General features: G+C 35.2%; 1 protein-coding gene across 8 annotated transcripts in view; it reads right to left on the reverse strand.

Moving 5' to 3' along the window:
- Positions 1-13,453, reverse strand: part of BTRC (beta-transducin repeat containing E3 ubiquitin protein ligase) — a 165,408-nt gene that overhangs the window by 81,167 nt on the left and 70,788 nt on the right. For 6 of the 8 annotated variants that reach the window (XM_037497132.2, XM_037497130.2, XM_037497135.2 and 3 more), the window contains one exon: positions 675-752. The exons of 1 other annotated variant lie outside the window; for it this stretch is intronic. In XM_037497132.2, coding sequence (XP_037353029.1) covers positions 675-752 — 78 coding nt within the window. Of the gene's footprint in view, positions 1-674; positions 753-7,611; positions 7,678-13,453 lie in introns of those variants that run through there. One more of the 8 variants, XM_037497136.2, reaches the window with a different exon arrangement.

A 13,453-nucleotide genomic window follows, 5' to 3' on the forward strand; every position in this document is an offset into this window, starting at 1 on the left:
CTAAAAAAGACAAGATTGGGACTCCCTGGTGGCGCAAGGGGTTGGGACGCAACCTATGAAGCTAACCGCAGCCTCTGCAGCACGAGTTCGATCCCCGGCCAGGGAGCAACCCACAAAGCGCAGCAGACCTCTCCTGACTCACCGGCTGCTCCCCTCAGCAGTGTATTTCAGTTGGTCTGTTTGTTCTGTTCCCCACTCTGTCTCTGGTGAATCTTCTCACCCCCATACCTCTGGCCTGTACACCAGTTCTTGTATATATAAATAAATAAATCTTTTTAAAAAATAAAATAAAAAAGACAAGATTGTTGCTCAAAAGGAGCTAACTTCATTATAGGCAGATCCTTTTATTTTTTTCTTTATAGGAAAATAAATTTTAAAATAAACTATTCTTTCTGCACTTAAGAAATATTTCAAGTTTTTTTCCTGAACAAGAAACCCTTGATTTTGTTTTTACTATATAAACAAATTGACTGTCTTATACTAGTACACTTAGGACATTTTTTAAATGATTAGGAAAACAATATTACCCCACTGGAATTGATGGCTACAGCCTGAATAATTTCAGAGTCCTCTTCATTTAAGCTCCAATACTTACTGAACGGCAAACTGAGGGTTTCCTATCTTTTGTTTTGTTGTTGGTAGCTTTTTATTTTAAGTAAGACTGAATTTCATACCTGTCTAAGTGAATTCTTCTCTGGTATTATCTTCCTAGGGGGTTCGCCATTATTACAGTCTTCTCTCTCTGAGGAATTCTGTGAAAGAAAGTAAGCTTTAATTCAGTTCTCATTATCTTCAATCTTATTCTGTGGGAGTAAACTGAATTACATTTCTAATTCTGTAAGGTAGAATACCGTGTATATTTATGTGTTTATTCATTTGAAGATTTATATACATGTAGACATAACACTTATGCAAAGGGAAACATATGCCCATATATATAAATAAAAGTATGTAGGGATCTAGGTGGAAAGTATTTAATCTATATTTAAGCACTACACAACAGGTCATATTCATTAGAAATCTAGTTTATTGCTCTTTGAAAATGCAAGTTGACATGGGACATAAGAAAGCTCCAGTCTAGGTGGGATTAAACCACGATAATCATCTTCCCTTTTAAATAATCAGTTATATACTACAATGTATGTTTGGTTGATAAAAATTCTCAAAATGTGAATCCTGAAAAACAATTCTTTCTCTTCCTCCTCCTTTCCGGTTTGATTTTCTTTCCTTTATTAAAAATAGTCTAGAACTTAGCCCCAAACAGTGTAGAACAGCTCATTGAATCAGTGGCTTAGAAATAGAGTCCATTCTTGTCACTATCCCAACGAACAGCACCTAAGAGACCCTAACATACCAATGGGATTTTAAAATACTTAAAAGAAGAAGAAAGCATGTGCACATGTTGAGGGATGAAGTTGTACTTCCCAAATTACATAGTTATGTCAATGACTGGCAAATCAATTAAAGTTGATTTTTTAAAAAGATAAAAAGAACAACAACAATCCAACTGAAAGCAAGTTCAGAATTTAAATATCAGCAGAGTAAAAAGGCAAAACACAAAATGAGAAAAAAAATATGCAAATCACATATTTGTTAAACTATTACTATCCAGAATATATAGAGAAGTTATAAAACTGAACAAAATTCCAATCCAAAAATGGGCAAAGGACTTGGATATACAAATGACCAACAAACAAATATAAAGATGTTTACCATCATTATTTATGAAATGCAAGTCAAAAGTACAAGTAAGGCTACTACTATTAAGAAGGCTAATTATTAGGAAGGCTACTATCAGAAAAAAAAAAGGAGAAATTAACATATATTAGCAAGGATGTAGAGAACTGGAAATACTGTGCACTGTTGGTAAGAACGTAAAATAATACAGTTGCTATGGAAAATAAGGTTATTCTTCAAAAAGTTAAAAATAAAATTACTCGGGCCTCCCCGGTGGCGCAGCGGTTGAGCGCTGGGTTGCGAAGCTGCCCGCGGCCTCTGCAGCACCGGTTCGATACCCGGCTGCTCCCCGGCCACCAGAGGAGGGTCCCACATGGCGCGCAGACCTCTCCTGCCGCCCACTCCTCCCCTCAGCAGTGTACTTCGGTCCTTCTGCCTGCTCTGCTCCCCGCTCTGGCTCTGGTGAATTCTCTCACCCTCCCGCGCTTCTGACTGTACCCAGTGCATGTATAAACAAAAACAAACAAACAAACAAATAAAGAAAGAAAGAAAACATGCCTCTATAAAAAAAAAAAAAAAAAAAAAAAATAAAATTACTCTATGATCGAACAATTCCACTTCTAGGTATATATCCCTAAAAACTGAAACAACAGTCTTGAAGACATGGCTATATACATTCATGTTCATAGAGTGTTATCCACAAATAGCTAAACGGTGGAAGCAACTCAAATGTCCACTGGAGAATGAATGGATAATCAAACTGTAGTATAAACAATGGAATCATAGTCACTTTAAAAAGAAAGGAAATTCTAACATACAGAACATGGATGAACTTTGAGGATATTATGCTAAATGAAGTAAGCCAGTTACAAAAAGAAAAATAGTATATAATTGCACTTATGAGATACATAGAGTAGTCAAAATCATAAAGACAGAAAGTAGAATGGTGGGTGCCAGGGGCTGGAGAGAGGTGGGAATGGGAAGTTATTTAATTTATTGTTAGAGTGTCAGTTTTATAAAAAAACGAGTTATGGCACTGAGTTATACACTTGAAAATGGTTAAAATGATAAATGTTATGTTATGTAAATTAAAAAACAAAACAAAATACCTTGTAGTCAACACACGCAAATCATTTCACAAGGCAAAATACGGACAATCCAAATTATACATTATTTGGGTTTTATTTTCCACAACTATATTTATAACATTAATATCTTAAAATTTGCAGGCAATATGCTCATTACATTACATATATCTATCACATTCTAATTGAGTTATTTTATTTTTAGATACTTACATTCTATCTGAAAATTTTCATTCATGTATGAAATTGTTAGAATAGGATCATAATTGTGTTTAAAACTAGGCATATTGTCATTGTTTTGGTTTGTATCAAATATGACATTTTAAAAAATATTAAAGGGTAAAAGGCACATTTTTAAGGCTCTTGGACTTCTGTGGCTAACATCTGTGTGCCTTGTGGTGTCACTTGTAGTTGACTTGGCAGGCCAACAAATTCCTTTGGGGTAGAAATCACTTATGATATTTGATATTTTGCATTTGTGATGATCACTTTCAGGTAAAAGTCCCTAATATTGAGACAAAGAAGAAATATGCTATGTTATAAGCAAGGGACAGAGAATCACTTCAGAGCTTTAGCTGCTTTTCCCCCCATTTTGAAAAAAAAAGGAATGGATTATCAATAAAAAATAGGGCAGAAATACAGTTGAATTCATGGCTATAAGCTCAACTATATGGCATTCCAAATAAGGACACTAGGGATACACACCATTATAAGAGAATTAAACAAAAGAGGGAAAAGGTGAACATTAAACCCATAAAATAAATTTGTATGTTTAACTTAAAAAGTATAGAATCAATGTTTTAAATGCCAAAATAAAATCCTTTATGATAAAAATGTATGCTAGCATTCTATTATAACTGAGTTCAATTCAGCCAGTATTCAATTAAAAACTTATAATTGGCAAGTAACTATTACTCAGACCATGAGCTCATCTCTTTTTTAAAGTACCATTTCAGATAAAATAAACCTATTTAATCCAATATAAGGCCCTATATATTTCAAAATTAATTATGTTTTGTTAAAGTGTCACAATAATAAACTTGGAAGCCTAATTACTTTTTGGTGAAGTTTGTTATACTGAAGAAACCAACACCATAAATCACACTTTTATTCTTCAGGTGCTTGGGATGAAACAAAATTAATGATAAGCTCTCAGTACTGAGTTTCATAGTGAAAAGTAGTTTTGAACCAGCAGGATGACTACTAACTTTCTAGCTTATACCAACAATTTTCTTCCTGCCTACTCTCTATTTCATCTGTTTTATATGGTGGACTACTGAGTGGGTTTTAAGAGAATGTGTGAGGTATGAAATGGTGAAAGGAGCTATAGAACAATAATTACCTGAGAGCAAAACAGGGTTGTAGAGGAGCTCCTTTCCTTCTCTACCCCATTAGAGTAAAGAATATATAGAGACCATGTTGTTAAAAAAGAGTAAGTCTTAACATACAAGAAAGAAAAAAAATTGTTTAAAAAACACACTTTATAGCTAGTTCTTTTTAGAGAGAATGACACAACATATTTTACTTTTGGACTCAATATAAAAAATTCAAATCTGTTTTTATATAAAATAGAGGTAAGGACATTAAACAGTCATGATATCAGGAGCAAGAGTAAGATACCCTACTACCAGTGAAGAGGAGAATCAGAATTCCAGTGACTAAGAGATGATTAGCTTTAGTCGTGAGAGCAGAGGGGAATTAATGGTATAGCCATATGTACCTAAGTGGTCAGTTCTGCTTCTCAAATCTATGTGGTCTCCAACATCACCCAGGAGAGCTCAAAGCACAGGCATTCCTTGTATTTTTATCTATAATGCATCCCAATAAGCAGTGTTCTCAATTGCCCTGGGGCATCAAGTTAAACTATGTCCAATAAGTTACATTTAAGGGTATTAAGCTGATGCATGACTCACCACACAAAGTAGAGGTGAAAGTTAGACAAATAACAGGATAGTTACATAATCTGAGAATGTTTCTCTGTAAGATATCTAATTGCTAAAGAAAAACAGTAACCTCTCATTAGAGAAATTAGCAGACACCATCTTTACATGATACCCTTGCTGATATGATGCACTGAGAAGAACACATTATTACTTCTGGGGTTAGCTTACCCAAAACTCAATCTCAATCTCATCATGAGAAAATATCAGAATTAGTCCAAACTGAGGGATATACTACGAAATATAATAAGTAATTAACAAAATGTTAAGGACATGAAATACAAAGAAAGACTAAGGAACTTTTACAGATTCAAAAAAACCAAAAAGACATGACTGAATGCAACTTGTGATCTGTGAGATAATTTTGGGAGATAGAGTGGAAAGCAGAAACAAAACTGTTGGTAAGCTCCTCTATACTAAATTATACAGTGGAAAAATAGTGATCTAAGCCTAATAGGAATAATAACTAGTCACATCCATAATATTCTTCCTCTTGACCTTCTATTTACCTGATTATCATAGGTTACTGAGTATATATTATGCTATAGTGGTATATAAAGGACATTACTAGAATATTTGGGGAAAAACTGAATGAGATCCATAATAAGCTAATTGTTGTATCTGTGTTAATTTCCTGACAACCTACTTTTTAAATTGAGAAAAAGAAAAATAGAATTTTTGGTACATAGTTCTGTAAGCATACAGTATGCAACACTACCATAATGAGGATGTAAAAACAGTTATATCATTCTCAAATTTCCCTTCCTTTACAGTCAACCTCTTGCTCTAGTACTCACTGATTTTTTTGGCTCAATAATTTTATCTTTCCCAAAATATCACAGGATGGAATCATATAGTATATATATTTTTGAGTCTTTTTTTCATTTGACCTACTACATTTGAGTCATTCACATTATTGCATATATCACTAGTTCTTTCTTTTCTATTGTCAAGTAATATCATTGTATGAATGTACCACCACTTGTTTTTGCATTCAATTTCTGGATTCTGATCATTTTTACTGTGGTTATTAAAGAATTTTTTTTTTAAGGAAACATACAATGAAACATTTAGGGGTAAGAATACATTATATCTGTAACTAATTTTCAAATGGTTCAGAAAAAATAATATGTAAATGATGCATATGAATATATACATGTATATAAAATAAAGCAAATGTGGGTAAAATGTTAACATGCAGGGAGTCTGCGTGAGAAATATCAGGGGATTATATAGTGTTCTTTCAACTTTTCTGTAAAAGTTGGTATTATGTCAAAATAAAAACTAGCAAACAAAATAGATGAAACCTAAAAGAAACTATGTTAAGAAATGGAAAAACTGAAGTCAGATAAATGGCAAATAAATGGGGGGGGAGAAGGGATGGAATTCCACCATATATAAATAAAGTTATAACCTACCACTTAATCTTGAGTCAAATAAAAAAACCTGTCAGCTCAGAGCAACCCATTCATAGCACTTAAGATAGGAATGTCTCATTATAGTAAATTACTTGTAGAGTATTTGTAATCCTAGTGTAATATTGTATAAAAAGTAGCATTATGGGGACTGGTGGCGCAAGGGGTTACGCACAGCACCGTGAAGCTATCCACAGCCTCTGCAGCAGGAGTTCTATCCCCGGCCAGGCAGGGAGCCACCCACGTGGCACAGCAGACCTCTCCTGTCTCACCTTCTGCTCCCCTCAGTGGTGTATTTCAGTCTGCCTGTTCTGTTCTCCACTCTGTCTCTGGTGAATCCTCTCACCCTCCCACACCTCTGGCCTGTACCCCAGTTCTTGTATTCATAAATAAATAAATCTAAAAAAAAAGCAGCATTATGTAAAAGTATTTCTGAAAAAAATATACTGTAACTTGTTACCTTTCGTATCAGTTCAAATAATTATCATAATCACAGACTTGCTTAGAATTAAAAGGGGTAGATTAAAAGAATCTCACTGACAACTTGGAATTTAACTTCAAACTGGAAGCATTCGGATTGTAACACCTGCAGACACAGTTAGAAAGATTTAGGCAGGAAAAAGTCAATATTGCTAAACCTCATGTATTAGATTTCAGGGATGTGCATTGGATAAAATGTTTCCAGAAGCAACCTGGGGGCGAATAAAAAGGAAAAGAGAATAATCCAAAAAAGTACTCAGATGATAAACCACCTCAAAATCAGCATGTCCAACTTTTATATACTCCTTTACCATTTTCACCTATTCTAGGTCCGCTCTTTTTCTCCTAACCTTTCTTTTCAAGACAGTTTTTACTCATTCTATCCTTCCTTTTTTTCTTTGAATGTATTCTAGTCACCTTCATGTCTTCAGTTTTGAATCATCTGATCTAAGCCTAGTTTTCCACTACTTCTACTCTAGTCTAGACCACCAGTGCTATTACTATTGAGATAGCCTCCTGACATTCTTGCCTAAATCATATCTGATCCGCCCTATATACTGTCTGAATCATGGTTCTAAAAGGAGGTTACACCCCTGCTTAAAAACCTTTTATAAGCTCTCAGTCACCTATGTAATATGTCTGAACATCTTAGTATGGCATCCACAATCTGGCTAACTTTCCATCAAAGTCTCTCTTACCATTTACATGACATTTATTATTCTCCAAAGTAAGAAAAGTACTCTGTCATCCCTGTGCTTTTGTTAATTCTATTCCTGCAGTGTGTAATAGCCTTCTTTTACCAATCTCTTCATGTACTAAAATCCTGATACATATAAGAGTCAACTACAATGATAACTTCTCTAAGACAGTAAAATTATCTTCTCCCACTCCTCATTCTGGTCCCACCTACACCCAGTTTGAAATTAATTACCCAGAATTAGCACTTTATTTCTATTTTGGTGCTTATTCTTTAGAGCTCTCTACGTTATTACTCTATATAAATAGGCTTCCCACCTGCATCCTACACTCTTAGGTTCCTTCAGGGTCGGGCCAGTTTCTTCTTCATCTTCATTTTCCAGTTGTTCAGCACAAAACTTGAGAACATGATGTGAGTTTTAAAATGTCTGTTTAAAATACTGTTGCCAGATTAATATTTCTTAAATACTGCTACTGCCATAGTGGTCTTTTTCCCTCAAGAACTTTTAGTGGCTTTTTATTTTTATGAAATCACATATTAAGTTTTAGCTGTCATTTGCAAGACCTTCCAGCATTTTCTGCCCTCAACATAAATTTTCTGCCCTAGTTATACAAGTCTATTCCTAGTCTCATAACATGTGACATGACCTTGAAACTTTTCAGGGTAGAAAGAGCCTTAATTCAAGTCTAGTTCACTCAACAATTAAAAAACAGAAGAAAATTATTTAATCTACTCAAGTTCTGCCCATTCCAAGGAGGTATCACACTTCCTGATTTCCAACTATACTGCACAGCAACAGTATTCAGGCAATATGGTACCAGAACAAAATCAGAAACTCAGAGTAATAGAATAGAACAGAAAGTCCAGAGATAAACCCACACAAATATGGACAGTTAATCTTTGACAAAGAGTCATACAGTGGAGAAAAATAGCCTCTTTAATAAGCTGCCCGCATCCTCTGCAGCACCAGTTTGATCCCCAGCTGCCGGGCAAGGGTCCCACATGGCACGCAGACCTCTCCTGCTGCCCGCTGCTCCCCTCAGCAGTGTACTTCATCAGTCTGCCTGTTCTGCTCTCTGCTCTGGCTCTGGTGAATTCTTTCACCACCCTCCCGTGCTTCTGACTGTACCCAGTGCTTGTATGAATAAATAAATCTTTAAAAAATAAATAAATAAATGGTGCTGGGAAACATGAATAGCCACTTGCAAAAATAATGAAACAAGATCCATATTTGACTCAACACACACAAAATAACTCAAAATAGATTAAAAATCTGCATCTAAGGGCCTCCCCAGTGGCCTAGAGGTTAAGTCTCAGCACTATCACCATGACAGCCCACTGTTAGTAGCCTGAGTTTGATCCCTGGCCAGAGAGCTAACCCACTATGGTACACCAGACCTCTCCTGCCTCGCCTGCTGCTCCCCTTAGCAGTGTATATCAGTAAATCCACCTGCTCTGCTCCCCACTCTGTCTCTGGTGAATCCTTTCACCTGCTGCACCTCTGGCCTGCACCCCAGTTCTTATATGCAAATGCAAAAATAAAATCCTTAAAAAAAAAACCACCTGGATCTAAGAATTGAAAACCAAGTATCTGAAAGAAAACATAGGGGACACACTACAGGACATATACTACAAAGATGTATTTGGAGACTCAACCCCAAAGGCAAGGGAAACAAAAGCAAAAAAAAATAAACTAGTGGGACATCAAGCTAAAAAGCTTTTGTACTTCAAAAATGATCACAAAAACAAAAGGCGACCTACAGAGTGGGAAAAAAATATTTACATATTATGCATCTGACAATGAGCTAATGTCTAAAATTTACAAAGTTTTCATACAACCCAACAACAAAATATATATATATATATAAAAAATCTAATAAAAAAAATGAGTAAAGGACCTAAAAGGGCACTTTCTCTAAAGAAGGCATTCAGATGGCCTACACACAGATGAAAAATTGTTCAACATCACTTATAAGAGAAATGCAAATCAAGCCCATACTGAGATAACCTGGCCCCTATGAGAATAGCCCATATAAAAAAGAATGGAATCAACAAATTTTGGCCAAGTTGTGGTGAAAAAGGAACTCTCGTGCTCTGTTAGTGGGAATGAAAGTTGGTGTGGCACCTGTGGGAAAAAGTATGGTGATTTCTTAAGAAAATAAAAATGGAAATTCCATATGCTCTATCAATGCCGCTACTAGGTATTTATCCAAACAACATGAAAACTCTATGAGAAGATTTATCTTTACCTATGTACACAGAGGGACTGTCCACAATTACCAAGTCATATAACCAGCTTAAGTGTCCTTCAACAGAAAAATGGATGAAGACATTGTGGAAAATATACTCGATAGAATATTACATGGCTGTGAAAAAGATGAAATGGTGGTATTTGAGAGAAAACTGATGGACACTGAGGTGATTATGTTAAGTGAAAGAAGTCAAAAAGCAAACGACAGATATCAGATGGTTTCATCTGTGGGATATAAATAACAAAAACATACACACAGACAAAATGTAGTAGATATAAATCTTGAACTCAGTGAAAGAATATAATGGTTACCAGACAGAATGAGTGGGAGGAAGGAAGAGATGGAGAAAGGCAGTTCGGGTAGTGGCACAGGTGGTTTGTTGGAAGGTGAGTGGAACATGTGTATATATGGGAGAACAAAAATGTAACACCCCTCCCAAAAGAAATCCAACTCCTAAAATTAAACTACTAAAAAAAAGTTCTGCCCATTTTTAAAGTGATGTTGAACTGTCATCTTTTCTAAGAAACCATACAACTACTTCATCTTACCTACTAGAAATTCCTTAGCTTTTTTTTTTTTTTCATCTTGGTCCACACAATTTGGCACTTAATTAGATAAATGGTTGTATGTTACTTTCAACTACCAATAAGATTGAAAGCTTATCAGGCATAGTCTTTGTAGTTCCTTCTACCTTGTAAGACACTATATAATATATAGGTAATGCTTAATAAATAACTAAAACCCTACACCCACACTGTCCAGCTAGTTTTAAAAATGGTTTTAACAGAAGAGAAACTTAAAGTGATAGCCCAACTATACAGTTCCATTATCTTACTCCTAGAAATGCCAGTATGATAATTTAGAGCAGGAGTTACCAAGTTCTGCTCTGATGTACCTTTTTGCAAATGAAATTTTATTGAAAGAGCCACCCTATTCAATACCCTTTTTCTATAGCTGCTTTTATATTACAATGGCGGAGGTGAATAGTCGTGACAGATATCCTATGGCCCACAAAGCTTAAATGTTTATTAACTGGTCCTTTACAGGAAGAAGTTTGCTGTAAGACAGAAAAGTTCTGTGGAAAAGCAAAGTGTTCCTAACTTTTCAGAGTTTTAGGTGCCATAAAATAAGTAGTAGAGAGGTTTTGATGGTAGCACACAGCAGGTTCATGGGTAAAGCAATATTTCCATGACCTAGTAAGTAGCTTATTTACTGTTTTCAGTTATCTATTCGAACACACAACTCCTGATGACATGGATAATTAAGAGTTGATTATATAATCAAATGAAAAACTAAACTAATTTACACGGTGATGAAAAGTCAAGCCACTCATAATGACTTATAATAATCTTTGAGTAAGCATCTTGCTCAAGGTTGTATGGTGCAACAGAATCCTCAGCCTGTTTGAATAGATACCTGTTACAAATAAAATAAGTGGCTCCAAAACTAAAAGTAATATTTTCCACCTATGCCACATAATTTGTTGGGAGAATACAAAGGACTCTGTAACCAGGAAAATTATATCATTTTGACATACCAGGTAAATTATGGTGAACTATAACTGATTTTGAAAACTTTTTTTTTTTTTAAGGAATAACCTATTCATCATGTGGAATGTTAACCCACGTTAAGAAAAAAAATCTTGAGATAAAATTCTAATAGTTACATCCTATTGTGGGTTTGGTAAATTAGTAATTGCATTAATATTTTCCCCTCTAGCATATTATATGACTTGAGGCTAATTATAGCCTCCAAATATACATGATTTGCAATTTTCAAAAATAGGAACAATTCTTCTTCAAGGTTAAAAGCTAATTTAGCTACATGGACAAAATCAAGCTCTTCAGTGAAAAATGACATAAATAAAACCTTGTGTGTGTACATACGTGTGTATAAGCAAATATTATATAATGCTTCTAAGATACAATGGGGGAAACTTAGGTCATTTAACTTCAGAAGCTCACTGAAGAATCCTATTCAAGGACCAGTTTTAGGGAGGCCCTGAAGTGTCCTCATAAGATAATATTCTCTGATACATTTTACCATGTGCATTGTTCCTACAGCACCTTTATCATTTGACATACTCTATTAAGCCACAAACATATCAAAGCCTCCTATACTGCTAAACTTCAATAAGATCCACTAGTTAAAGCTTTCAAGAAGTGATATTTTCTAGTAATACCCTTATCTGAACACAGTGCTAGGAACCAGATATAAAGGAAAGAACTCTCTGGGACAACCAAATACACAAGGTTTCCATTGCTCCATATGACAGAAGAAAAACAAAAAAACCAAAACACCAAGAAAGTCCCCCACCCCTAACACTAATTATAAAACACTACAGATGTAACCTTTCTCAAAATGCAAAGGGATTGTGTATTTTGCAAAGAACAACTATTTTTTATGCTTCCAAATTCTTAATCCTGTTTGGAGCTGTCAGTGGGGGTTAATGGAAGCCTTGGATAGGAGAATTCCAATCTGGTTGGCAGATGGATAGGTTGGTTATAGCTGCATAACTATGTCTTGCCTGCAGGCACAATTCAGAACACTGTTAAAGCAATATAAAGTCTCTGTCAAGCTGAACCATTTGGATCAGTAGCAAGGAGAAATAATAATAAAAAAGAAGTTCATTTCTGGGCCTTGTGCATTTATGCTAGTATGCAGAAACTGATTAATTGTCATAGTGTGCTGGTCTTCTATACCTCAGATTTCTACTTCTGGAGTAGATTTTGCATGCTAATATAATCATTCTCCCTCTTGAGACATTAGCAAATAATCAAATGAAAAACAGGATCATAATTTACTGAGATTCAAGCAATTCTCTATGCAAATTTGACTTGTTATTGCTGCTGCCTCGTTAATCTGAATGCCTTTGACAAACTCCTTTGATTTATGAACTCGTGACAACTCCAATGTGTATATATTTTGCTAGATTGACATTATCATTAAGAGTGGGTGGACTGAGCTCACATGAATGGCTGATTTTATTCGCTGGTGTCTGCTGCTCAACAGCTGAGCATCTCCTCCTCACAAAGCCCCTGAGCGTCAGGCTCTTCCCATCTTCCCATCCATTCATCATCTCGATGTTAATTGGCCCAGGCTTTAAGCAAATTTTCAACACGATTTAAAGGCACGATGACACTGATTACTGACCCTCTGCCATACGGTGCCTATTGATTAACCTGACAGAGATGATGAGCTTGAGGGAAACTAGGTGTGTGGGGACCTTAGGGGGAAAAATATATTGTCTATGCAGGCAAACACTTGTCATTACCTCACAAGCCAGAATTTGCACAGCACACATTCTTAAAATACACTACTGCTTTAATACCTACAGCTAACAGAGAAAGTGCTTTCTGTACTCAGAGATATTACAGATATGTCATGTCAAAGCACATGACACATTCAGTATTTAGAGGAACTCCCTAGATAGATGGCTGCCTTTCAACCAATTATGCCTGTGCTAGCCGATATATGTACTTTTGGTTAAATTCAAAGAAAGTACTGGGTGGCCTGAGAGTGTTGTATCACATCAGAAAAGAATAATAGGAAAACAAACTGAGTTCATGAAGGAAAAAAAAATGGAGAAAGGAAGGAGTAAAATTATCTGTTGCTATCCTCTCACTACTATAATAAACCACCATTCTACATCACTATAAAAATAAAAAGGTACTCTTAAGAAGAAAGAAAAAACAAACTAATTTTATAAATTTTATTTTCTATTCTTTAAATGCCACTACGTGATTCCAACTGTCAAACTATTCCTGGCACAGAAATTACCAAAAACTGAGTATTTGAAAATAAAGAAAAGTAATATTTAAATCCAACAAACATATTCCCTTTAAATTATTGCTTGCCCATTTTCAACAACTTCTGTACAAACTTCTATACTTAGGGAAGCTACTGG

Source organism: Talpa occidentalis, unplaced genomic scaffold, assembly GCF_014898055.3.
Source record: "Talpa occidentalis isolate TD23 unplaced genomic scaffold, MPIMG_talOcc4v2.1 talOcc4.8, whole genome shotgun sequence".
Classification (NCBI taxonomy): Eukaryota; Metazoa; Chordata; class Mammalia; order Eulipotyphla; family Talpidae; genus Talpa; species Talpa occidentalis.